The 26,043-nt window shown below is 41.2% G+C and overlaps 1 protein-coding gene across 6 annotated transcripts in view; it reads right to left on the minus strand.

Moving 5' to 3' along the window:
- DCDC2 (doublecortin domain containing 2) overlaps positions 1-26,043 on the minus strand; it is a 176,844-nt gene that overhangs the window by 99,689 nt on the left and 51,112 nt on the right. For all 6 annotated transcript variants that reach the window (XM_077269982.1, XM_077269984.1, XM_077269980.1 and 3 more), the window contains 5 exons: positions 24,840-24,916; positions 24,622-24,753; positions 23,645-23,791; positions 23,262-23,316; positions 13,233-13,410 (listed from right to left, as the gene is read on the minus strand). In XM_077269982.1, coding sequence (XP_077126097.1) covers positions 13,233-13,410; positions 23,262-23,316; positions 23,645-23,791; positions 24,622-24,753; positions 24,840-24,916 — 589 coding nt within the window. The remainder of the gene's footprint in view (positions 1-13,232; positions 13,411-23,261; positions 23,317-23,644; positions 23,792-24,621; positions 24,754-24,839; positions 24,917-26,043) is intronic.

The following is a 26,043-nucleotide window of genomic DNA, read 5'->3' on the forward strand; positions in this document are numbered from 1 at the left end:
GAAGTACGCTGCCATCCACAGCACTCCCATACGCTAGTGTGAAACCAGCCTTAGTACAACAGAACTTAAGTTTGCCTCATTACAGTGTTAGCTCTGCTGTGCTGTGTTGGTTCTGATCTCAATGTACACTGTAGAGATGTGTGTCAGCATGAAAGCAAGTGTCTCAGTCATTACATGTCTCACACTGGTAACACCCCTTTGATCTAAAGGCAGATTATCCGAAAAATCTAAATTCGGCCCAGAGATCTTAACAACTCATTTACATATTAGGAAAAACGTGGATTTCTCGGGAATAAGACATTAGATCGTAGATATAAATGTACCATTTTATTGAGCTTCCTAATATCTACATGCCCATACAGACAGATCAGGAGGATTGACCAAGTGACAGATTCCTTTTAACATGAAACGTTGGGTCTGGGCCGTAGCTGTCACTTAGTGCACAAGAGGATCTTGAAGACAGGAGTACAGAAATATATAAAGCGGGCACCACCCAATATGTGGGATCATCCTGTACCATGTTGAGATCAAATATGTAAAAAACACAAAAAGAAACATGCTATATATACACAGGGATCGCCACAAATAAAGTTTTTTATTAAAACACACAATCAAGAAAATGTAAAAACATTTAAAAACTCAAAAATTGACTACAAATAAGAGCAGCCCCAAATACGGCTGAACCCCGACCTCGGATCTCCAATTGAACGGGACTGCAGTATATGCACTTACATCTGTCAGACTCAATATTTACTAGCAATGCTTGCAATTTAACCTAAAAGCATTGGATAAATCTGCTGTACCTAAAAGGTTTTACGTTTACTTTTTATTTAATTGAGTAGCATATCTCTAGAAAGTGCACCAAAGCATATGGGACATGCATTTCAGCTGATCCTCAAATAGATGTAAAAATTAATTCATACCTACAGTAACTTTATCAATCGTGGTCATATCTCACATTGTATCTTGGGTGCCAAGTGAAAATAGGATCAGTTTCCCTGAAGAAATAGCTCATCACATTAATTCTGTCTCTATGAGATGGTCACATATGACAATCTAGTGGTATTATACTGCCATCTAGTGGTACAGGCCAGGATCATTTTTTACTATTATATTTAAGTCAATTTGCAGTGAGAACAATTTAATGTTTTTTTCTTTATATCGCTGCCATCTGTTTGAGATAGTCAAGCAGTAAAGTACAATATGAAAAACAATTTACGATATCAAGGAGATAATTCTTTCAAAGACATTTTATTCAAGCAAATGCAAAAAATCAAGCCTTCGTAGGGCTTTGTTGAGAGAAAAATTAAAATATTATGAATCTTGGAACAAGGGGAAGAAAAAAAACGCTCAAACATGTAAAAATCGACCAATCATGAAGGGGATTAATACAATTATTTTTAAAAAAAAAGTGCTTAAATTACTGAAAAACGGCGGCAAAGATTCTTGGGTTAGGCCAGACATCTGTAGTTCATCTTCTCCCTAGAAGTCCCTAGATAGACTAGATGGCAGCACTAATAGTGGTCGGTCGCTCAGTGTCCCTGTAATGGGATGACAGGGTTTAGCCATCAGTGATTGTGGCTAAGGTGCATAAAGAGAAAACTGTGGTAGTCTCATATCCATCTCCTGTATCGTCAATGGCTCGGGCAATGGTGATATCTTTTCCCCCATGCTTTACACTGTAGCACGGTGTTCTCAGATAAGTTTGCTGTGTACATAAGCACAAAAACAATCTAAGTCTACATTGATTGAAGAATAAAAAGACTATAAACTACAAGCAATGATCTGACCTGGATACAGCACGGTATAATATGCATCAGTCAGATGACCAACGATGCTGAGTAACTGGACGCAGGGGCAGGCAGACCAGACAGCTGCCTAGGGCCCCCAGCCAGTGGCAAGCCGCTAAGAATGGCACACCACGCGGCAGTTATGGGGCCCATGAGTAAGAGGGGCCCGATGCTGGCGCCCCCCTCCCCGCTGCATCATGCATTCAACTTATGTTGAAAGCAGTGAAGGAGGAGAGCGTCAGATGATGCTCCCTCTTCCATCACTCCCCCTCTGCCTCTGACTCAGCGTGTGAAAGTGGACCTGATGAGAGTGACGTTGAGACGCTCTGAGGAAAGCCAAGTGTGTGTGCGTGTGTTGCACTATACTGTGTTTGTGGAGGCTGCATTATACTCTGGGGGGCTGTATTATACTGTGTATTTGGGGGGCTGCATTATACTTTGAGGGGGGACTGCACTATAGTGTGTATGTGTGAGCTGCACTGCACTATACTGTGTGTGGGGGCTGCATTATACTGTGAGTGGGGGGCTTCACTATACTGTGTGGGGGGCTGCACTATACTGTGTGTGAGACACAGATACCCACATGTACTTTGGGGGCTCTGTTGGATTCCTCTGGTGCCATCCACCCCAATCTGGTGTTAGCTGCTGGTAAGTGCCATTTACAGCTATTTGCTTTGATGATTATATGGTTGTGGGGGCTGCATCATACTGTGTGGGGGGACTGCATTATACTGTGAGTGGGGGCTGCATTATACTCTGGGGGGCTGCATTATACTGTGTATGTGGGAGGCTGCATTATACTTTGAGGGGGGACTGCACTATAGTGTGTACGTGTGAGCTGCACTGCACTATACTGTGTGGGGGGGCTCCATTATACTGTTAGTGGGGGTTGCACTATACTGTGTGGGGGCTGCACTATACTGTGTGTGGGGGGCTGCACTATACTGTGTGTGGAGGGATACATTATACTGTGTATGTGTGGGGGCAGCACTACACTGTGTGTTTGTGGGTGGGCTGAATTATACTGTGTAGGGGGATGCATTGTACTGTGTGTGGGGCTGCATTATACTCTGGGAGAGCTGCATTATGCTGTGTGTGTGGGGGCTGCATTATGCTCTATGAGAGGACTACATTATACTCTATGTGGGGGCTACATTATACTGTGTGTGTTTGGGGCTGCCTTATACTCTATCAAGGACCATGGGGAGTGCATTATACTATAGGTACTATAAGGGACCTGCATTATACCTTATCGAGCACTATGTGTACCCATCATTCTTCCTCAGCCGGAGTAAAGAGGCCGGGAAACAAGTGTCAAACGACTTCAATATTCTCGATCGCGCTCGTTTAGCGTCCTGAACTCAGCGCATGTTAATACAACAGAAATCTTTTCGTGCTATTGGGTAATATGTGAGCATTTGGGGCCCCACTGTAAACTTTTGCCCATGGCCCCACTTTGTATGAAACCATCCCTGATGGGACGTTACAAAGTCAGCCACCGAGAGCGTCTGTCCAGAAGTCCATGCCTTAGGTGAACATATGTGCCAACTGAAAATGCTATTTTTCTACTCTGATATCTACAAGGTAACCCATCTCATCAGCTAGTTACTTACTTAATTAAACCATTTATCATCTACTTCATAAAAATAGATTCCCTGTAACAACATACGTGAAATGTATTAGTTTAATTAACAGCTAAAAATGGGGTCAACAATACATTGTACAATGAATGTACGACCCACCTACATAAGGAGACAGGTGTCAGTGTCAGCACTAGCACACAAGAGGAAACGGTCAAATCCATATTGCTGCCTTTGCGCCTGTTTTTTGTCCAGTTTTGTGCATTTTCTTGTTTATAACCAATTCATTTTTCTATAAGTTTATTTCATATGTGCTTGCCTCTTTTTTTTCCCATTTTGTGGGTGGAGTTTAGAGATTCCAGATGTTTTCAGCTAATTCTTTCTGTGCAACTTTTTGAAAAAAAAGTCACAAAATTTGGCACAACTCTATTCTAGTCCTTCCAGGCATATTTTTGAGTATGCCATAATTTTAGATTAAATTTTGTACCATTTTGCGAAACGTGCGATCTTCGGCACTACAGAGTCACAAAAACAGTTCAAGACAGAAAAAAAGGCAATTTTTTACTTTGCAACAAATTCATGAAACACATGCTCCATTTTGAAGGATTTGGCACCAAATAAACAAGACAAAAAAGGTAAGTGACTTAAAAACACAACAACAAATCACGAATCGAGGCCAAAGACTGGGAGACGTTTCAGTAGAACTTGCACTCCATTCATTGACATCCCTAGTGTGTTTATGCATACGAGTCCAGTGGGCGGTCCTATTCTGTGATTGATAGTCTTCCCTGTAGGTCTGTGCATCCATCCACTGGACTCAAGAGCAAACATCAGGAATTTCAATCAATGAATCACAAGTTGTACAGAATCTTTTCCAAAAAAAACTATATATCATTCTGACCAATGTCTCTTCTATATTATGCTGTCCACAGAGCAGACAGCATACACAACGTAATAAGTTCCCTTTCACTTCAGTGTTATGAATTCCATTTTTCTCTTAACATAGTAACATAGTAACATAGTTAGTAAGGCCGAAAAAAGACATTTGTCCATCCAGTTCAGCCTATATTCCATCATAATAAATCCCCAGATCTACGTCATTCTACAGAACCTAATAATTGTATGATACAATATTGTTCTGCTCCAGGAAGACATCCAGGCCTCTCTTGAACCCCTCGACTGAGTTCGCCATCACCACCTCCTCAGGCAAGCAATTCCAGATTCTCACTGCCCTAACAGTAAAGAATCCTCTTCTATGTTGGTGGAAAAACCTTCTCTCCTCCAGACGCAAAGAATGCCCCCTTGTGCCCGTCACCTTCCTTGGTATAAACAGATCCTCAGCGAGATATTTGTATTGTCCCCTTATATACTTATACATGGTTATTAGATCGCCCCTCAGTCGTCTTTTTTCTAGACTAAATAATCCTAATTTCACTAATCTATCTGGGTATTGTAGTTCTCCCATCCCCTTTATTAATTTTGTTGCCCTCCTTTGTACTCTCTCTAGTTCCATTATATCCTTCCTGAGCACCGGTGCCCAAAACTGGACACAGTACTCCATGTGCAGTCTAACTAGGGATTTGTACAGAGGCAGTATAATGCTCTCATCATGTGTATCCAGACCTCTTTTAATGCACCCCATGATCCTGTTTGCCTTGGCAGCTGCTGCCTGGCACTGGCTGCTCCAGGTAAGTTTATCATTAACTAGGATCCCCAAGTCCTTCTCCATGTGAGATTTACCCAGTGGTTTCCCGTTCAGTGTGTAATGGTGATATTGATTCCTTCTTCCCATGTGTATAACCTTACATTTATCATTGTTAAACCTCATCTGCCACCTTTCAGCCCAAGTTTCCAACTTATCCAGATCAATCTGTAGCAGAATACTATCTTCTCTTGTATTAACTGCTTTACATAGTTTTGTATCATCTGCAAATATCAATATTTTACTGTGTAAACCTTCTACCAGATCATTAATGAATATGTTGAAGAGAACAGGTCCCAATACCGACCCCTGCGGTACCCCACTGGTCACAGCGACCCAGTTAGAGACTATACCATTTATAACCACCCTCTGCTTTCTATCACTAAGCCAGTTACTAACCCATTTACACACATTTTCCCCCAGACCAAGCATTCTCATTTTGTGTACCAACCTCTTGTGCGGTACGGTATCAAACGCTTTGGAAAAATCGAGATATACCACGTCCAATGACTCACCATGGTCCAGCCTATAGCTTACCTCTTCATAAAAACTGATTAGATTGGTTTGACAGGAGCGATTTCTCATAAACCCATGCTGATATGGAGTTAAATAGTTATTCTCATTGAGATAATCCAGAATAACATCCTTCAGAAACCCTTCAAATATTTTACCAACAGTAGAGGTTAGACTTACTGGCCTATAATTTCCAGGTTCACTTTTAGAGCCCTTTTTGAATATTGGCACCACATTTGCTATGCGCCAGTCCTGCGGAACAGACCCCGTCGCTATAGAGTCCCTAAAAATAAGAAATAATGGTTTATCTATTACATTACTTAGTTCTCTTAGTACTCGTGGGTGTATGCCATCCGGACCCGGAGATTTATCTATTTTAATCTTATTTAGCCGGTTTTGCACCTCTTCTTGGGTTAGATTGGTGACCCTTAATATAGGGTTTTCATTGTTTCTTGGGATTTCACCTAGCATTTCATTTTCCACTGTGAATACCGTGGAGGAGAAGGTGTTTAATATGTTAGCCTTTTCCTCGTCATCTACAACCATTCTTTCCTCACTATTTTTTAAGGGGCCTACATTTTCAGTTTTTATTCTTTTACTATTGATATAGTTGAAGAACAGTTTGGGATTAGTTTTGCTCTCCTTAGCAATGTGCTTCTCTGTTTCCTTTTTGGCAGCTTTAATTAGTTTTTTAGATAAAGTATTTTTCTCCCTATAGTTTTTTAGAGCTTCAATGGTGCCATCCTGCTTTAGTAGTGCAAATGCTTTCTTTTTACTGTTAATTGCCTGTCTTACTTCTTTGTTTAGCCACATTGGGTTTTTCCTATTTCTAGTCCTTTTATTCCCACAAGGTATAAACCGCTTACAGTGCCTATTTAGGATGTTCTGAAACATCTCCCATTTTTTATCTGTATTCTTATTTCTGAAGATATTGTCCCAGTCTACCAGATTAAGGGCATCTCTAAGCTGGTCAAACTTTGCCTTCCTAAAGTTCAGTGTTTTTGTGACTCCCTGACAAGTCCCCCTAGTGAAAGACAGGTGAAACTGTACAATATTGTGGTCGCTATTTCCTAGATGCCCGACCACCTGCAGATTTGTTATTCTGTCAGGTCTATTAGATAGTACTAGGTCTAAAAGTGCTGCTCCTCTGGTTGGATTCTGCACCAATTGTGAAAGATAATTTTTCTTGGTTATTAGCAGAAACCTGTTGCCTTTATGGGTTTCACAGGTTTCTGTTTCCCAGTTAATATCCGGGTAGTTAAAGTCCCCCATAACCAGGACCTCATTATGGGTTGCAGCTTCATCTATCTGCTTTAGAAGTAGACTTTCCATGATTTCTGTTATATTTGGGGGTTTGTAACAGACCCCAATGAGAATTTTGTTACCATTTTTCCCTCCATGAATTTCGACCCATATGGACTCGACATCCTCATTCCCTTCGCTAATATCCTCCCTTAAAGTGGACTTTAGACAAGACTTTACATAGAGACAAACCCCTCCCCCTCTCCGATTTTTACGATCCTTTCTAAACAGACTGTAACCCTGTAAGTTAACTGCCCAGTCATAGCTTTCATCTAACCATGTCTCGGTTATTCCCACTATGTCAAAGTTACCTGTAGATATTTCTGCTTCTAGTTCTTCAATCTTGTTTGTCAGGCTTCTGGCGTTTGCGAGCATGCAGTTTAGAGGATTTTGTTTTGTTCCAATCTCCTCGCTGTGGATTGTTTTAGAAATGTTCTTACCTCCCTTCTGAGTATGTTTTCCTGGGTCTTCTTTGTTCGAGTCTAATGTTTTTCTTCCCGTCCCCTCTTCTTCTAGTTTAACGCCCTACTGATGAGTGTAGCGAATCTTCTGGCGAATGTGTGTTTCCCAGGTTTGTTGAGGTGTAGTCCGTCTCTGGCGAGGAGTCCATCGTACAAGTAATTCACACCGTGGTCCAGGAATCCGAATCCTTGTTGTCTGCACCATCGTCTCAGCCAGTTGTTCGCATCAAGGATCCTGTTCCATCTCCTGGTGCCATGCCCGTCTACTGGAAGGATAGAAGAAAAAACTACCTGTGCATCCAGCTCCTTTACTTTCTTCCCCAACTCTTCAAAGTCCTTGCAGATTGTCGGTAGGTCCTTCCTTGCCGTGTCATTGGTGCCAACATGTATCAGAAGAAATGGGTGGACGTCCTTGGAGCTGAAGAGCTTTGGTATCCTATCGGTCACATCCTTGATCATCGCACCTGGAAGGCAGCATACTTCTCTTGCGGTTATGTCTGGTCTGCAGATGGCTGCTTCTGTGCCTCTCAGTAGTGAGTCTCCCACCACCACCACTCTTCGTTGCTTCTTGGCTGCACTTTTTGCTGTCACTTGTTGCTGTGTACCCTTTTCTTTTTTGCTTGCTGGTAGTGCTTCATCCTTAGGTGTGCCATCTTCATCCTCTACAAAGATTTGATATCGGTTCTTCAGTTGTGTGGTTGGTGATTTCTCCATGGTCTTCTTGCTTCTTTTGGTCACATGCTTCCACTCATCTGCTTTTGCAGGTTCTCTGACACTTTTTTCAACTTCTGTGACCAGTAGAGATGCTTCTGTTCTGTCTAGGAAGTCTTCATTCTCTTTGATGAGTTTCAAAGTTGCTATTCTTTCTTCCAGACCCCGCACCTTTTCTTCTAAAAGGGCCACTAGTCTACACTTCTGACAGGTGAAATTGGATTCTTCTTCTGGTCGATCTGTGAACATGTAGCACATGCTGCAGCTCACCATGTAGGTTGTCACATCTTCTGCATTATGAACTAAAAACCGGAGTTTATGCCAGAGATGTATCAGTCACATGATGGACACCGCTGCCAGATGACAGACCCCACTGGATTGTAATGGAGTCTGTCAGGTTTCCGTCATGGTTATCCTCACACTGCGCTATTTGTCAAAATAAAAATGATGGGAACTGCCTCCTAACAGAGGCGCCAACACAGATGTGACCCTAGATAAGGATTTTTCTTCACTTAAAGAGAACTTGTAATGAAAATGTTATACCCTAAACTAATGGCATGTATGTAAAGGCGCTTTAATGCCGATTAAATCCTTAGCTTTCTTGTACTAATCACTTTTGTTGTTTTAGAGAAACCATGGTTGAAATTGGTGCAATTAACTGGGACGATATCCTGAGGCATAAAAATACACAAAGAAAATGGGAGACATTTATTAGCATCCTGGATAGGACCTGTGCACAGTATATACCGTATGGGAATAAACATACTAGAAATAGGAGGAAACCAATATGGCTAAATGAAGCTGTAAGGGGCGCAATAAGTGACAAAAAGAAAGCATTTAGAGAATTAAAGGAAGTAGGTAGTGAGGAGGCATTAAATAAATACAAAAAATTAAATAAATTATGTAAAAAGCAAATCAAGGCAGCAAAGATTGAGACAGAGAGACTCATTGCTAGAGAGAGCAAAAATAACCCCAAAATATTCTTTAACTACATAAATAGTAAGAAACTAAAAAATGATAGTGTTGGCCCCCTTAAAAATAGTCTGGGTGAAATGGTGGATGAGGATGAGGAAAAAGCCAATATGCTAAATGACTTTTTTTCATCAGTATTTACAAAAGAAAATCCCATGGCAGCCAATATGACTAGTGATAATAATCCCCAATTTAATGTTACCTGCTTAACCCAGCAGGAAGTACGGCGGCGTCTAAAAATCACAAAAATTGACAAATCTCCGGGCCCGGATGGGATACACCCCCGAGTACTGCAGGAATTAAGTACAGTCATTGATAGACCATTATTTTTAATCTTTAAAGAGTCCATAATAACAGGGTCTGTACCACAGGACTGGCGTATAGCAAATGTGGTGCCAATATTCAAAAAGGGGACAAAAACTGAACTCGGAAATTATAGGCCAGTAAGTTTAACCTCTACTGTGGGTAAAATCCTGGAGGGCATTCTAAGGGATGCTATACTGGAGTATCTGAAGAGGAATAACCTCATGACCCAGTATCAGCACGGGTTTACTAGGGACCGATCATGTCAGACTAATTTGATCAGCTTCTATGAAGAGGTAAGTTCCGGTCTGGACCAAGGGAACCCAGTAGATGTAGTGTATATGGACTTTTCAAAAGCTTTTGATACAGTGCCACACAAAAGGTTGATACATAAAATGAGAATAATGGGGATAGGGGAAAATATGTGCAAGTGGGTTGAGAGTTGGCTCAGGGATAGGAAACAAAGGGCGGTTATTAATGGAGCACACTCGGACTGGGTCACGGTTAGTAGTGGGGTACCACAGGGGTCAGTATTGGGCCCTCTTCTTTTTAACATATTTATTAATGACCTTGTAGGGGGCATTCAGAGTAGAATTTCAATATTTGCAGATGACACTAAACTCTGCAGGGTAATCAATACAGGGGAGGACAATTTTATATTACAGGCTGATTTATGTAAACTAGAAGCTTGGGCTGATAAATGGCAAATGAGCTTTAATGGGGATAAATGTAAGGTCATGCACTTGGGTAGAAGTAATAAGATGTATAACTATGTGCTTAATTCTAAAACTCTGGGCAAAACCGTCAATGAAAAAGACCTGGGTGTATGGGTGGATGACAAACTCATATTCAGTGGCCAGTGTCAGGCAGCTGCTACAAAGGCAAATAAAATAATGGGATGCATTAAAAGAGGCATAGATGCTCATGAGGAGAACATAATTTTACCTCTATACAAGTCACTAGTGCGACCACACTTAGAATACTGTGCACAGTTCTGGTCTCCGGTGTATAAGAAAGACATAGCTGAACTGGAGCGGGTGCAGAGAAGAGCAACCAAGGTTATTAGAGGACTGGGGGGGTCTGCAATACCAAGATAGGTTATTACACTTGGGGCTATTTAGTTTGGAAAAACGAAGACTAAGGGGTGATCTTATGTTAATGTATAAATATATGAGGGGACAGTACAAAGACCTTTCTGCTGATCTTTTTAATCATAGACCGCTGACAGGGACAAGGGGGCATCCTCTACGTCTGGAGGAAAAAAGGTTTAAGCATAATAACAGACGCGGATTCTTTACTGTAAGAGCAGTGAGACTATGGAACTCTCTGCCGTATGATGTTGTAATGAGTGACTCATTGCTTCAATTTAAGAGGGGACTGGATACCTTTCTGGAAAAGTATAATATTACAGGGTATATATATTAGATTCCTTGATAAGGCGTTGATCCAGGGAACTAGTCTGATTGCCGTATGTGGGGTCGGGAAGGAATTTTTTTCCCCATGATGGAGCTTACTCTTACCACATGGGGTTTTTTTGCCTTCCCCTGGATCAACATGTTAGGGCATGCTAGGCTATGGGTTGAACTAGATGGACTTAAAGTCTTCCTTCAACCTTAATAACTATGTAACTATGGTTGAAATTGCATGCTAATGAGTTCCAAGTGCAGTGGGCCGGCATTGTACTTCCAGCTCTCCTGCCTTTGTTCATGTTCCCCGCTCGCTGCCGGCCTCCTGTCTCTGACTGACAGGTCATTGAAAAATGAGTGACCTAGAGTCAGGAGACAGGCACCAGGAGAGGAACATGCCATTAGTTTGGGGTAGAAAATCCTAGTGACAAGTTCTCTTTAAATCCATCTACTTTTGGTTGAAGATCATTTTTGCTATTCAGTCTCATTATAAATGATGCACTGTTTCCCCTCTGTGATGCACGATCTATTGCTGGCTGCACATTTGTTGCACTGTCTACTGAAGGCCACTTTTTTGTTCATGTATGGAAATGCGAATAATGCCAGGACAGAGGCCAGACAATGTCTAAAGTGACTCCGTTGGCTTTTCTTGGATTCCAACAGAAACCTTGACGTGGTGCTCAGTGGAGAGAACAGTGTGAGTGTGAGCCTAGACCTAAGCTCACCTAGTGTCAGCAACAAGAACAAATAATTATATCATTTAACCAAGTAGCTATCTTTTGGGACCAGATGATAGCAAGTCCTGAGAATCCTAGTTACATCTTCATTATTATCCGTAACTCAGGGGCAGGTAGTGTATTCACAGCTAAGATCCCTTTTACACAGACCAACCAGAGGCGCAAAACGACTGCCGATCAGACCGAGGCAAAAGATGTCCACAGTGATCAATACTAGATCACTCTGTGCGCATAGGCGACCATTGTTCTCAGCAGTGCGAGTCATGATTACACAGGATAATGCACCGATGATATTTCCCTCTGCATAAAAAATCATTTCACCCGATGAGTGAGCGTTCAGGTGGTTCATCAGGGGACAGTAGCTTGTTTACACAGTAGGGCTACGTTCACATTTGCGTTGTGTGCCGCAGCGTCGGCAACGCAAATGTAAACGCATGCACAACGCAGCGTTTTGTGACGCATGCGTCCTTTTTTGGCTTGATTTTGGACGCACAAAAAATGCAACTTGCTGCGTCCTCTGCGCCCTGACGCGTGCGCCGCAGTGACGCATGCGTCACAAAACGCAAGTGCAACGCATGTCCATGCGCCCCCATGTTAAATATAGGGGCGCATGACGCATGCGTCGCCGCAGCGGCGCCCGACGCTGCGTCGCACAACGCAAATGTGAACGTAGCCTAAGATAATCGTGGAGCAAGGACTTTTAACGACGCTTGTTTACCCCTTATGAGAAAATTCTGTCTCTCTGTAAAACTATTCCTTATAATGAATGATAGATCATAGGCACACCAAAGCGAAAGCTCTCTTACTTCCCTTTACACCACTGTCGTAGTTCTTCTACACAAACAGGACACGACATGTGGAGCCCACCACTTGTCCTGATCACCAAAGTGCGCATAATTCACTTCTCTAACGAAGTCTGTAATGTTCCTTCATTGTTTCTTCACTACAAACCAACGGCAATGTAGCAAAAGTTGCCGGGTGAATTATGACTCCCCCTAGTAGCCATTTTGATCACATTGTTAGAAACGGAAGCATTAACCACCACAACCACTAAATACTGAAAGCAATTGTAGTAAGCTACCACCACACTCTTATGAACTCCACATAAAAGAAAATCTGCCTTTTCTCCCCATAGCAACCAATCGCAGTGCAGCTTTCAGTTCTTATACTGCTGAGGTAAAATGAAAGCTGTGCTCTGATTGGTTGCTATGGACACCACCACACTGTTATGAACTGTGACTAAAATCTGTTTTTACTGCCCATAAAAACCAATCACAGCACAGCTTTCAGTTCTTATACTGTTGAGGTAAAAATAAATAAATGCTATGATTGGATGCTAGATGAATGAACCGGTTAATGTGGATATAATCTGCGCTGCTGAATAATTGTAGGTCCAGACGTATATCACATAAAGAATGGTTTAGTCTAAACGACTTCTTCATCGGGAAATACCACACGAATACCTTTATGTGATATAAATTAAGAAAATCTTCTCTGCCCTCAGCAGCCAATCGCAGGACAGCAACCATTAATTTCTAACCAATCTAATGACATCACAATCAGCCACCAAAGGTCACGCAAAGGGGTCAAAGTATGGTACGAAAAAAAAGCCTATGGAATCAGTTATATATTCCATCACGTACAGTTTTTTCACACACCCTAAGAATTAATAATGTATTAATATTAAGTTATATTGTAGATATGCTAACTATTATACAGTAGGGGATACACCCACCCCCCATGGTCATTACTCACCATTTTCTTGGTAGACCACATTATTGTTCATTTCTTTCTTCTGTTTCACACGAACGGGTTTGTTTAATATTTGAGGTTCTGGATTTCTCTTTCCTTTGGTCTTTGGTGGTTGAGGTGACATGAGATTATTCACGGTATCGGCAGAACCTCCAGTAGACTTAGTGTGACGCTCATGTCTCTGCCAACAAAAATCATAAGGTTACTCTATGAAAATAGCAAGAGGCCAAAATAATGTCATTAAAATGTCTTTTCCAACCAGCTTTGGCCTCCTCTGATCACCATTCATTCAGGATTTGTTTTTGCTTGAAATTAAAGGACAACCATTGTGGGAGCTGTGATGATGGCTGCAATAGTTTTCACTCAACTTTCCAAGAAATAGAACTAAAAAATTCTGTTCAACTATTTTTCATTACCTGTCAAAAAGTATGGTTTTATATTTACAAGTGACTTTTAGATGTAGATGTAGGCAAGAAAATTAAGGTCAGAAGGACTAGAGGGAACTAAATGCCAAAAGATGTATAATAGAGCAGCCCATGTTGGTGCCATGTGGCCCCTGGAAAGGAGGTCCACATGGCACCAGCATGGGACGTACTTGGACGTTCCAACATGACATATGGATATTTTGGGTTGTCATTAGGATTTAAAAAGAGAAAACACAGTAGTTTGACAATAAATGCCTTCACCCAACCACTAACCATGAGTGGAGAAAAAGTTTTGGTGTTATCATTCATATTCTCTGAAAAAAAGCTAAGAATGAAAAATTCTGCCAGGATATGTAAACCTTTAAGCACAACTGTAGATAGATAGACAGATAGATAGCTGTATTGTTACCCAGTAAGAAGTACTTACAAAAAAAATGAAGGTTCTTAGAAAATAACTTGGCCAATTCATGTGTGCCCATCAACCACGGCAAGGTGATACTTCTCTGATGGGTCCTATCATACCACTTTCCTGAGAACCGGCAGTAAGTTAACATGCTGCAAGTGGTGACGTCAGTAAGGTTACCGCAGTTATCGGCTGTGAACTGCTATACCTTCCTGACGTTATCGCTCGGCACAGCAGCCAGATTCACAACCTTCTCTTAGTGTGTTCCGGCGGAAGTGGTGAGCGTTAACGTTACTTAAGTCACTGCCCATCACAGCCTCCGGATTTAGAAGAGTCTGGGATCGTCGTGGGACGTCCACATAATAGATTACGACGGACCCTTTGGATTACTTTTTATGGTATTAAATGGGTAAAAGAGGGTAATTGTCGGGGAGGGCTTTTTGCTGACCATGTGCACACATCCTAATAGTGTTAGGCATTGTTTCATTGTCCACTAGTGTAATAATAATAATAATAATAATATTATTTCAACTCCTCTGAAAAGAAGAAAGATGGATGGACGAATGGACCCACGGATAGTGTTGGGATAATGAAAGGTTTATTTTTAAAGACTTGTTTACACTACACCCTGTGGTTGTTTAACACTTTTAGTCCCTAATGACAAATCTTTAATTCCTAAGTGACACATTTCTAAGGCCGGAATGGTCTACAGGGAACCTGCGCTTGCAGTTGTGGTGTGAGTTTCCTTAGTAGCAGAACACATCTCATCTCTTGCCTACAACTACCTGTCTAATTATCTCCCATTATCTGGTGGATAACACAAGTCCCTGGGCTACAGCAGTTCCTCTGGTAACCACATAAATAAATACATTCCAGAAGAGAACCTCAGCTGAAACCGAGCTTGGGATCAAGTACAGTCTATAATAAATGTCCTATGAGTAACAGAACAATTACTATAACATTTATCGGAAATCCAGCACACTGGGTGATCGTTCATGGTAAATCTACACTGAAAGGAAGCAGAATAGATTTTCCTTATAGTGACACGTGATATCTATTGTTCAGGTCTTTCTTTTAGCAGTAAACAAATAATATTGTTAGTTTAGTTACAATTGTGTCACATAGTAAAAATACTGTTTACATAGAATCAATGTCCTTATCCTCAATACACTGAACGCTTCATAGTTACAACCTCAGTAATGTGATGACCTGGACATTTAACAAAAGCTGGCAAAAATAGTGCAATTTCCAGAAGTTATTTTAAAGTTAAAAAAAAGAGTTAATATCTTATAATTAGGCAATCAATAGCTCCTTCATTCCGATCTGGTATTTGCATAGAGAAGAGAAACTTTTCATGGGAATTAAAGTATTGAATACTGGAGTTTTCCAAGAAATAGCCTTGATGTTACATCTCCAGGACATGACATCAACGTTTCATTGGGTTCTGAGTACGAGGTCCTTCTCTGAACCCAGGAGCAAAATTCAATGTGTATGTATCAGGCAGTTCAGAGGTTCTTTAATATGGTGTCAGACTAGGCGTCATATATATTAACACCTGCGCCACTATTTTGTTTTTTTCCATATGAGAAAAGTGGTGAAAAAGGTGCAAACTGGCCTTTTATACCTTAAAGCAGTTTCATTAACAGGTCATGCGCTCTACTGATTAATCCTTTACAAACTATTCACCACTCACCAAATGCATCAGCAGTAAAGGGGTTATCAGTGAAAAACAGTTCTCCTTTCCAACGGATCTGACTACTGGGGACTGCACAGATCGGCAGAACGGGGAACTTTTACCCCCATTAGAATGGAGCATCAAGACACATGTGGGTCAACTGGTGCTCCATTGCCTATTGGGCTGCTTAGCACTGCGTTCAATTTTTCTAGAAGCCCCATAGAGAACGAAGGCGGCAACCTGCCATGCCATTTTGAAATAATTATAAAAGCTTCCCATCAGGCGTAAAAGTTCCCCGACCTATCCTGGGGTTGGGCGATAGTTTCAGCAAACAACACCTTTAACAGAGCAATAAATATAAAGAACGGCTTTAGAAATAAACTAAAAAATAATCTAAATTCATCAGACAGTGGGAGCTCAAGTTTTACTATGAGGCCCTATGATCTGTATACACCTATGCTTAGCTATCTAGGACAACTAGAGATGCACTCTTCAGTCATGATGGCCAACATGGGAAAGAAGGAAATGGGATCCTCTGACATGTTTATTTTTATAAATACTCACATTACCTATATAATCAAGGTTCTGGAACAACCTTCATTGTTTCATCCCCATGTTATCCCTCTTGTTATTATATGAAAAAAAATCACCAACATGGCAGTACCAGTTCTTTTCAGTTGTCAATGAGGCAACTTACGGTACACTTACGGTAATTCTGCCCAATCAGAGTAGCAACATGTAATAAAATCGCACTTTTCAATTCATTCATATCTGTCCAGATGGAATAATAGAGGAACAGCACAAATAAAGATCTAAGAAAATGGGCTTTAGGATTGGCATATTATAGGGGAAATAAATTACTTAACAAAAACAGATATATCAAGGGAACAATGGGTGGTAATGGATTTACGTACTGTGGTCATTTTTATAGGGTCTGGAATGATTCATTATATTAATTGAACTAGAGTAGCTGCATCCGGTGGCCTTGTTACTTCTTGTTTTTTCTTTTCTCTTTTTCCATCAATGGGTTCATGTGATATACATTTCTGTGATATTCTGTGATATCGCCTGGGGATCCTTGGTCAGGTGACCTGAAATGCCAGGTGACACAGACGCCTTGGCCACAACTGGTTGACTAGTGGAAGCTGTCGTGTAATGTTACCTTTGTGTCTATAATCCTTATTGTGATGATGGTTGAAAGCTCTTGGCATTTGTTAAGGCATTCACAGCTTGTCCTTCAAGACGCCAGCACATGCTCACTGATCTTGTACCTTCCTACTGTGTCATGGGGACTAGGATTGGTCTTTTCAGATTATATGTAATGTATTTTGTTTAATCCTTATGTATAATTTTATAGGTTTTCATGATACGCAAAATATAGGGGGCGGTTTCTTGCCTACTGATTGGCGAGACCCTATATGTTGTACTATTTAAACCACGCTTGTATTCTTCATAAAGGCCTGTCATGTTATGTATTTGGCAAAATAAATATTGGTTGATACGTCATCACTCGCTCTGGATGTTTGTATATCAGGAGAGGTCTGGTTATTTTTTATTGAGGCAAATTAATATATTACTCTAAGCTTTGGATCTTTTACTAAAAATAACTGATCCTTTTCCAAACTCAAGACAAAGAAAGCTTAGTTGGCCATCATCATAATTCTCAAACCTTCAAACATTCATTGAGTTGATCATGATGGCTACAGAAAGTTGACAATAGGGCCATTATGAAAGAGAAATAAATATTTACTAGGAGCAGCGCTACAATAACTATTCTGTGGACACAGGGCAAAGGATTGCTTAATGTGTTACTCAGACCCCCACTGCTTACAGTTCGCTAAACATACCTTAAATGACTCAAGCTCAACTCAAAAAGTGCCCTCAGTGTGCCAACTCAAAGTGCCCTCAAATAAATTATTTTTCTTTATTATGTATCCAAGAAGAAAACAGGTCAATACTAAAACAGCCACAAAAATGTATATAGTCAGTAACACTAAATATTACATGAGGAATTCAGGCAATGGTCATAGAACCAATGGAAAAAATAAATAATGTATAGAAATTGACTTCAGTTTTATATCACATTCATAATTTCTAAACGCCTTCCTGATTTAGATAGTTTGGGGTTTTATTGCCTTTGTTTTTTCATCCCCACTTTCCAAAATTCCAACAATTTTTTTTACAATTTTTGATGAGTTTTTTTCGCTTGATGATTTGTAGTTTTGAATGGCACAATTCATTTTACTATCGCATGTACTGGAAAACAGAAAACAATTCTTTTTGAGGTCAAATTGAAAAAAAAAACACAACACTTATAATATTCATCTGCGGGTTTAATTTCTAGAGAGTTCACTGTGCAGTAAAAATCAAACATCAACTTTATTTTGCACGTTAATACAATTACGGAGATGCAAAGTTTTTTTTTGTTTGTTTTTGTTTTTAAAAAAACAGTAATTCTCAAGGTCTTAAATGCGTAATTTGTAAAGCGCTTGTAAAAACAAGCAAGTTTGCCATTTACTGTTGATTCCTAAGAGAGTAGAAATTTTTAATTCAATAGCATACGGATCATTGCCTATGTTACCGGTCACCACTGCAGTCTATCAGTGGTGTCCAATCTTAGGCCAGGAGCACAAGGTTTATAAATTATTTTCTATGGAGCTTGTAAGAGCAGCTCTCAAACTTATATTCCATGCCTCCCGCATGAGAGAGTGCACAATTTGCTAGCAACACAACCATTACGCTGATCCTAACTATGAAATATTCAGACCCTCTTCACCGGCAATCAGGAAGATGGGAGGTTAGAGAGCAGTGTGCTCCTGAAACTAAATGGGAAAACTCATTTAATAATTTCCTATTAATACAAACTTTAAAAGAAACCAGTCATGTGAAAAAAACAGCTGTAACCACACCTCAGCTGTAAGCTGGCTGTCAGTCAGTGCCAAGGCAAAGTTACAGCCGCCACTCGCTATGCACTAAACAGTGACTGAAGCCACAGTGGCCCACCCCTATGGACGAAATCCCAAGGCTGCAACATGCAGCTTCAGATTCCTATTCACCTGTAAATTAATCCCATATCTGCATGTTAATTGTTGTTTTTGTTTTTTTTTACAATGTATAGCTTGGGAGTTGGTCCATATCTTTTCCAGGGCACGGCTGCCTAAGGAGATCCTAACGGACCAATGGACTCCATTTATGTCAAAGGTGATTAGAGTTGTGCAAAACCCTGCAAATTATACAACTCAGGATCTCAGTCAGTCATCCATAGACAGAAAGTCTGGTTGAAAGGTTTAATAAAGCCTTGAAGGCAATGTTAAAGAAGGTTCCCTTTATTCTCCATCAGAAAAGTCCCACAGGCCTCTACTGGTTTCTCCTAATTTGAACTGTTGTATGGCAGACAGCCCAGAGGAGTCCTTCATGTAGCGAAGGACCTGGGAAGCGGAATCTACACCAAACAGGAGTGTAATCGAGCATGTGGCCCAGATGAAAGAGAAAATTTCCGAGGTGATGGCCATTGTAAAAGAGCACCTTCTCAAGGCACAAGAAGCACAGTCAAGGCTGTACAATAGATCGGTGAGGGTGAGACACTTCAACCCTGGGGATCGGGTACTGGTGCTTGTACCTAAAGTGAAGAGCAAATTTCTGGGCAAGTGGTAGGGCCCCTATGAAGTGGTCGAAAAGGTTGGTGAGGTCAGCTGTAAAATCCACCAACCAGGGTGAAGGAAGGCCTATCAGGTATACCATGTCAACCTGATCAAGCCGTGGCAAGCTAGGAACCCATAAAAGAACTTCTTCTACTGGCGAAGTCGAAGCAAACGTGGAATATATCAAGGTAGCAGAGACTTTGTCATATGCCCAAAAGCAGCAATGCCAAGAGTTGCTACACTGGAAGAGAAACCTGTTCTCGCAATTACCATGTTGTACTCAGATTATAGAGGTTCTCACGGAGCCTCATGTTCGGGAGAACATGAAGTCGTATCGGATCCCCAAAGCCTGCCTAGAGGTGATCTTGAAACAGGTGAAATCGGATGCTGACCCTGGGAGTCATTGAAGGGTCTAAGAGTGGCTGGTCCAGTCCCATGGTATTAGTGCCAAAACCAGATGTAGAATGGTGGTTTTGCAATGACTATAGGAAGCTGAATTAGGTCTCTAATGTTGATATGTGTCCAATGCCCCGTGTCGATGAACTGATTGAAAGGCTATGGCCTACCCGGTACATTACCACCCATGACCTCACAACAGGGTATTGGCAAATTACCCTGTCCAAAGACGCCAAGGAGAAGACGGCCTTCTCAACACCAGATAGATGTTTCCAATATACATGGATTTAGTTTAAGCTGCAAGGAGCTCCGGCCACCTTACAGAGAGCCATAGACCAGATCCTAGCTCCCAAAAAGAAGTACAAAGTGGACTACCTGGATGACATTGTGGTCTTCAGTTAGGACTGGGAAATCCATTTGAGCAAAGTCCAGGCGATAATTGATGCTCTAAGGGAGGGAGACTTCCGTAAACCAGAAGAAATGTGCCATGGGGAAGGAGGAAGCCAAATACTTGGGCTATGTCGTAGGCAGGAGCGAAATCAAGCCCCAAACAAATAAGGTTGACAGGATCCAGAGTTGGCCAAAACCTTTCTAAAAGAAACAGGTCTGAGGGTTCCTAGGCATCGTAGGCTACTACCGCCGTTACATCCTTAACTTCAGATCTCCAGAAGCAGAGACGGCCTTCCAGGAACTGAAGCTAGAAATGTGTAAACAGTCAGAGTTGGTGGCACCGAACTTCTCCACGGAAATGGTGGTCCAGACGGACGCATCCGATGCCGGCCTGGGTGCTGTCTGATCTCAGAAAGTGAACTGGGATGAGCACTAGAAAATCTACCTAAGTTGGAAGCTGTCTTAATGAGAAAATAACTACTCCATAGTAGAGAAAAAATACTTGGTCATCAAGTGGGCATTTGACACTCTAAGATATTACCTCTTAGGCAGGAAGTTCAGGTTAGTGTCAGACCATGTCCCGCTGAACTGGATGCAGGAGAAGAAAGGGAACACTGCCTGAGAGATCAGATGATTCCTAGAACTTCAGGACTTTAGCTTCCACGTGGAATGTAGGCCCGGGAAACTACATGGGAATGCGGATGCCCTGTTAAGGGTGCATTGTATGTTAGCAGAAGGTGCCAAGATGCCTCCATCCCGCCTTTGGGCATAGGGAGGGGTATCTAAGATGGCCGACAGACAGGTCCTCGAGGGGAAATACGCATCATCGAAGTTGGTGGCCTCGGTGATGCAAGTCCGGAGAAACAGGCTCCACCACTTACAGTGCTGAGTTAATAGGACAGGGTTTACCAGCAAAACGAGACATGGGTGGGACTGGCTGCTCACATATCCCCACCCTGAGACATGGTATGGCAGATAAAATGGAGACCAACTGTCTCATACAGTGCCAGAAAATGGAGGTGAGAAGTCCTCCTGTGTCAAGTCTCCTGCCAGAGTCTTTTGTGCTGGATGTTACACTGTCCGGGTGACCCGGATCAACATGAATGTACCATTGTACTATTTTTGTTTTCTTTTCGCCCAAAGGCCATTTTATGATTTTTTTACTGCACGGTTTATAAAGTTTGAATAAACCTGCCTGGACATTGTTTAAGAAATTGCTTCCCGTTCATGCCTCTAGCACTGCTGAGTGAGCGGAAACCTTACAATGTGTATACATAAAAATTCTTCAGGTTGATGTTTTACACAAAGGAGGGTGACGATAGCTTAATTAGACGTGCAGCCAACTGCAGTGAACCCTGTTAAAGATTGATCACATTCGCTCCATGCTGACTCACTATATATATGTATACATGTCTAGTTTTGTCCAGTCATTTCTATGTTTTTTTTTCACTGTCACATGTGTAATTACCACAATTATTAACTCGCGTCACAAGTTACAGTCAAACTGTATACAATATCCTTGAATGTCATTTATTAGTTGATACTGTTTTTGAGATTATAGTTCTATGAAAACAGTAGCAATAAATAAATTCAATAATATATTTAAAACTAAATTAAACCCATCATCTGACACATTATGATTGGTGCTAGCCCAGCCAAATTTTAGCACAGAACTGCAAAGTAGAAGCAGAACTTTGAGCAGAGATACGGTAATTCTAATAGAAAGGCAAATATTGACATATTTTATGTTTGCATTTATCCTATGGTGGTTTTTCTTTCTGCCAGTTTTAAATGTTTTTGCAGATATGGATAATGAAGAGAATTCCCAGCTTCACCGAATCCGTAAAAAAGTTTTCTTTATTCGCAAACTTTAAACATAGAGGATACAGACTTCAGCACAAACCATATGGTTTGTGCTGAAGTCTGTATCCTCTATGTTTAAAGTTTGCGAATAAAGAAAACTCTTTTTTACGGATTCGGTGAAGCTGGACATTCTCTTCTTTTTTGGACTTTATACGCTTGGACACAGTGGGTCCGTGCTCCCGAAGATTGGTTTATGCATCACGGGTGAGCCGGTTTATATTCCTTCTCTCTAGATATGGATAATACATAACGTCTTGATAATGCTGAATTAGTTATTCTACTTATATTAAATATGCTACGGGGCTGTTTGTGGAACTTTGGCAACTCTTAAGAGCTTCCATGGACAAAGTTGGCACTAGGCACTCAGCCTATACAGTCGTAAGTGATGCTTTCATGCCTGTACAGGACATGGCCTTTCAGTCCCTTGGCTGCATCTGTAGAGTAGCTGCTGGCCGGTGAAGCTAGTTTGCATGGAATAGTTGATAGAAAGGTCAAACCAGAGACCCAGCACGAAAGACAAAATCAGTAGGTAGGGACTAGGTAAGGAGGAAAGCCATAGTTAAGACGAGAGAGACTATAAAAAATGCTACATCTTGTCATATATGGCCTTCTGGTGACTTTAGTTCATGTCACTTATATTACGGGGAGTCTGGGCCTTGAACCCATACTACAATCAGTAAGAAATAGTCAAGTGAAGCTAAAGAGAAGATAAAGAAAAAAACTTGCAATTTCACAGGCTTTAAGATAAATGTTTTAATCTGTTTGCATAACCCTTTGGTCACAGTTCGGTCAAGCGTGTGCATAGTGTGAGGGTGGGAAGAGTGCTTTCCCTGTGACCATCCAAACGAGGAATATGCCAGATAACTTCGAACATCACTCCTGATACTACAGTGTTTCCCTAAGGACCAAGTAGTCAATATCAAGCAATAAGCCTGTAAAGAACCACCTCACATTCAACTTGTAGAAACCAAAGTCTCTGAGAAATACAGTATATTACTAGTATATATGTGAGAAAGTATTAGTATGTAGCGAGTCAGGGCAGCGCTGTACCCCATTATCTGTGTCTATTGTGCTATAGTTAGAGGCTATGGGTCTCTAGGGCTACGGTGCGTGTACAAGATGATGAGAGTGACCGTTCCACTAGGACTTCTCACATACTTGCTTTAAATAGCTATAACATGCAAGGTATTTTCAACAATTGATCTGAACTTAATTTTCTCACATAAATCATTTACTTACATTCTCCTTAGACTTTCTATAGCCATTTATAGGTGGTAATGATGATGCTTTGGACCTGAATGTTTGGGTGGATAAAATTAATAAGAAAAATTAGTTAAATATTAATTATCAATAAATAAAACATGAACATACAAACATTGGGATTAGGATACCAGCGGCTGTCATATAAGAGAGCCTTTACAGACTGATATGTAGATAGAATGTATTCGGTATCCGTATTTTCACTTTCCATTTTTAAATAATTGTAAGTTATTGTGATATTAATATAGTGAGAAATGTCGGGGCTTATTGTACAATAAATACCTACAAACATCTGGACCAAACATGACATAAGGACAACATGCACGATTTAACAAAAAGACTATTCCTTTATTCAGACTTACCCTTGTGCCCGTCTCACAGATGATTTTGTGAATATCAGATCACCATATGGCAATTTTTTAAATTTGTCTCTGCCGACCGCGACGTAAAACTGTCCGTTTTCTAGTTCAGAGCCATCGTGTATGGGTATTCCTTCTAAGGTGTATAATCTGAATGGAACAACCAGAAATAAAGCATTTGAGGATTACCTGAACAGATTCTAAAAGGATTTAATGGGAATCTGTCAGCAGGATTTCACCCATAAACTATTTACATGTGCATGTAGCTCTTTCACAATCCAGCAGTACTGAGAAATCAGCGTTTTGAATTGATATGCAAATAAGGCTGAAACCTCTGTCACTCCAGCTCTATTCCCAACTCAGCTCTGCACCCTCCTTGACTTATGGATCTTTTGCCTAAAGTCACACAGCAAAGATGCTGTCAGTCAAGCAAAAGGAGGCGGCGCTGGTTGGGGAATAGAGCTTTAGGGACAGTCACTCATTGGCACATCAACTCAAATGCTGATTTCTCAGTAAAGGAGGAACAAGTATTTATAGACCTGTAAAGGTATTTATGGACTTTTAAAGAGTTATATGATCTATTCTCCAGCCAGCATCACCTCCTTCTGCTTTACTGATGGATCCTTTGTTTTAAGTAACACAGCATAAAAGACAAGCAGGAGAGGAGGGTGCTGGGCGGGGAACAGAGCTGGAGTGACAGAGGCTTCAGATTTACATCCCATTTGAATTCTGATTTTTCAGTAATGGAGGAACAGACTGGCCATGTAAAGGTATTTCTCACCTATACATTCAACTATGACAAATCCACAGTATAACTGATATGCCACAGATCTGAAACGCCATTGCATGCTACACTCTACATGTGGATAGGGTTTTCAAACCATGTACTCATATAATTTACTATAGTCAAATGCAGATCAGAGGCGCAAAATCTGCACCACCAATCTGAAGTCACCGGTAACGTAGGATAAAGCACGTACCTGTGCACAGCTCCACTTCGGAGTTTCACTTTGTCTGTAACCAAGGCGAGAACAAGCTCCCACTGATCCAGGACTTTCCTAGGGATCAGTAGACGCACCACTGGGTTCATGATATCTCCATTAGCAAAAAGGCTGGTTTAGAGAAAAAAGAAGAACATAGTGAAGATGAATATATTTCAATAGAAAAAGAATGTTATGCTTGGAAGTAGATTACTCACAACACAGTACATGGCTCCTGGACATTTTTTCTAAATCTTGCCGATACATTGATTCGGCTATGGGACACAGGTTTCACCTGTAACAGATAAGTGTACAGTTCATTATGATGAAACATGAGATTTCACAGAAAATTAAAGACGTTGGACACTTAAAAAATACTTTTAGATGTGTTCATTTTATGAAATTAAATAACTTCTTACTATAGTTCAAGTGTAGCCCCCAATTTCCAGCTATCAGCCCCGGGATGAGCTTTACGTCCAGTCCCAGGCTCAATACAAGAGTGGGTTTCTTGTATTGGCAAATATCAGAGGTGTATGAGCAGGAGGGGGTCATTTTATTAGCTAAGCCAGTCCCCTTCTGCTTATATACATTGCATGTGACAAGGGGGCTGGCTGATCTATTGATAATAAGCCAGTAAGACAGCCCCCCTGATATACAGTACAGACCAAAAGTTTGGACACACCTTCTCATTTCAAGATTTTTCTGTATTTTCATGACTATGAAAATTGTACATTCACACTGAAGGCATCAAAACTATGAATTAACACATGTGGAATTATATACTTAACAAAAAAAGTGTGAAACAACTGAAATTATGTCTTATATTCTAGGTTCTTCAAAGTAGCCACCTTTTGCTTTGATGACAGCTTTGCACACTCTTGGCATTCTCTTGATGAGCTTCAAGAGGTAGTCACCGGGAATGGTTTTCACTTCACAGGTGCGCCCTGTCAGGTTTATTAAGTGGGATTTCTTACCTTAGGCTAGGTTCACATTGCGTTAGGGCAATCCGTTTAGCGCTAGCGGATTGCACTAACGCAATGTATTTGTAGGGGCCGCGTTTAGGGGTCGCGCTAACGTCCCCGCTCTCGCAGATCCCCGATCTGCGAGAGCGGGGAACGGACCTCGGGCGCGCCGCGGATGCTGCAAGCAGCGTCCGAGGCGCGCTACAAAAGAACGGCACATCGCTAGCGCGAGCCGAAAAAGGCACGCGCTAGCGATGCGCTACAGGCGAAATTTACATTGCTGTCAATGGGTGCGCTAACGGACCCATTGCACGGCATTAATTGCGTCATTTTCGCCGTGCAACGCTGTCCGTTAGCAACCACCCACTAACGCAATGTGAACCTAGCCTTATAAAGAAAGAAAAACGAGTGGCCATCATTACTTTAAGAAATGAAGGTCAGTCAGTCTGAAAAATTGGGA

Source organism: Ranitomeya variabilis, chromosome 6 (assembly GCF_051348905.1).
Source record: "Ranitomeya variabilis isolate aRanVar5 chromosome 6, aRanVar5.hap1, whole genome shotgun sequence".
In the NCBI taxonomy this organism is placed as follows: domain Eukaryota; kingdom Metazoa; phylum Chordata; class Amphibia; order Anura; family Dendrobatidae; genus Ranitomeya; species Ranitomeya variabilis.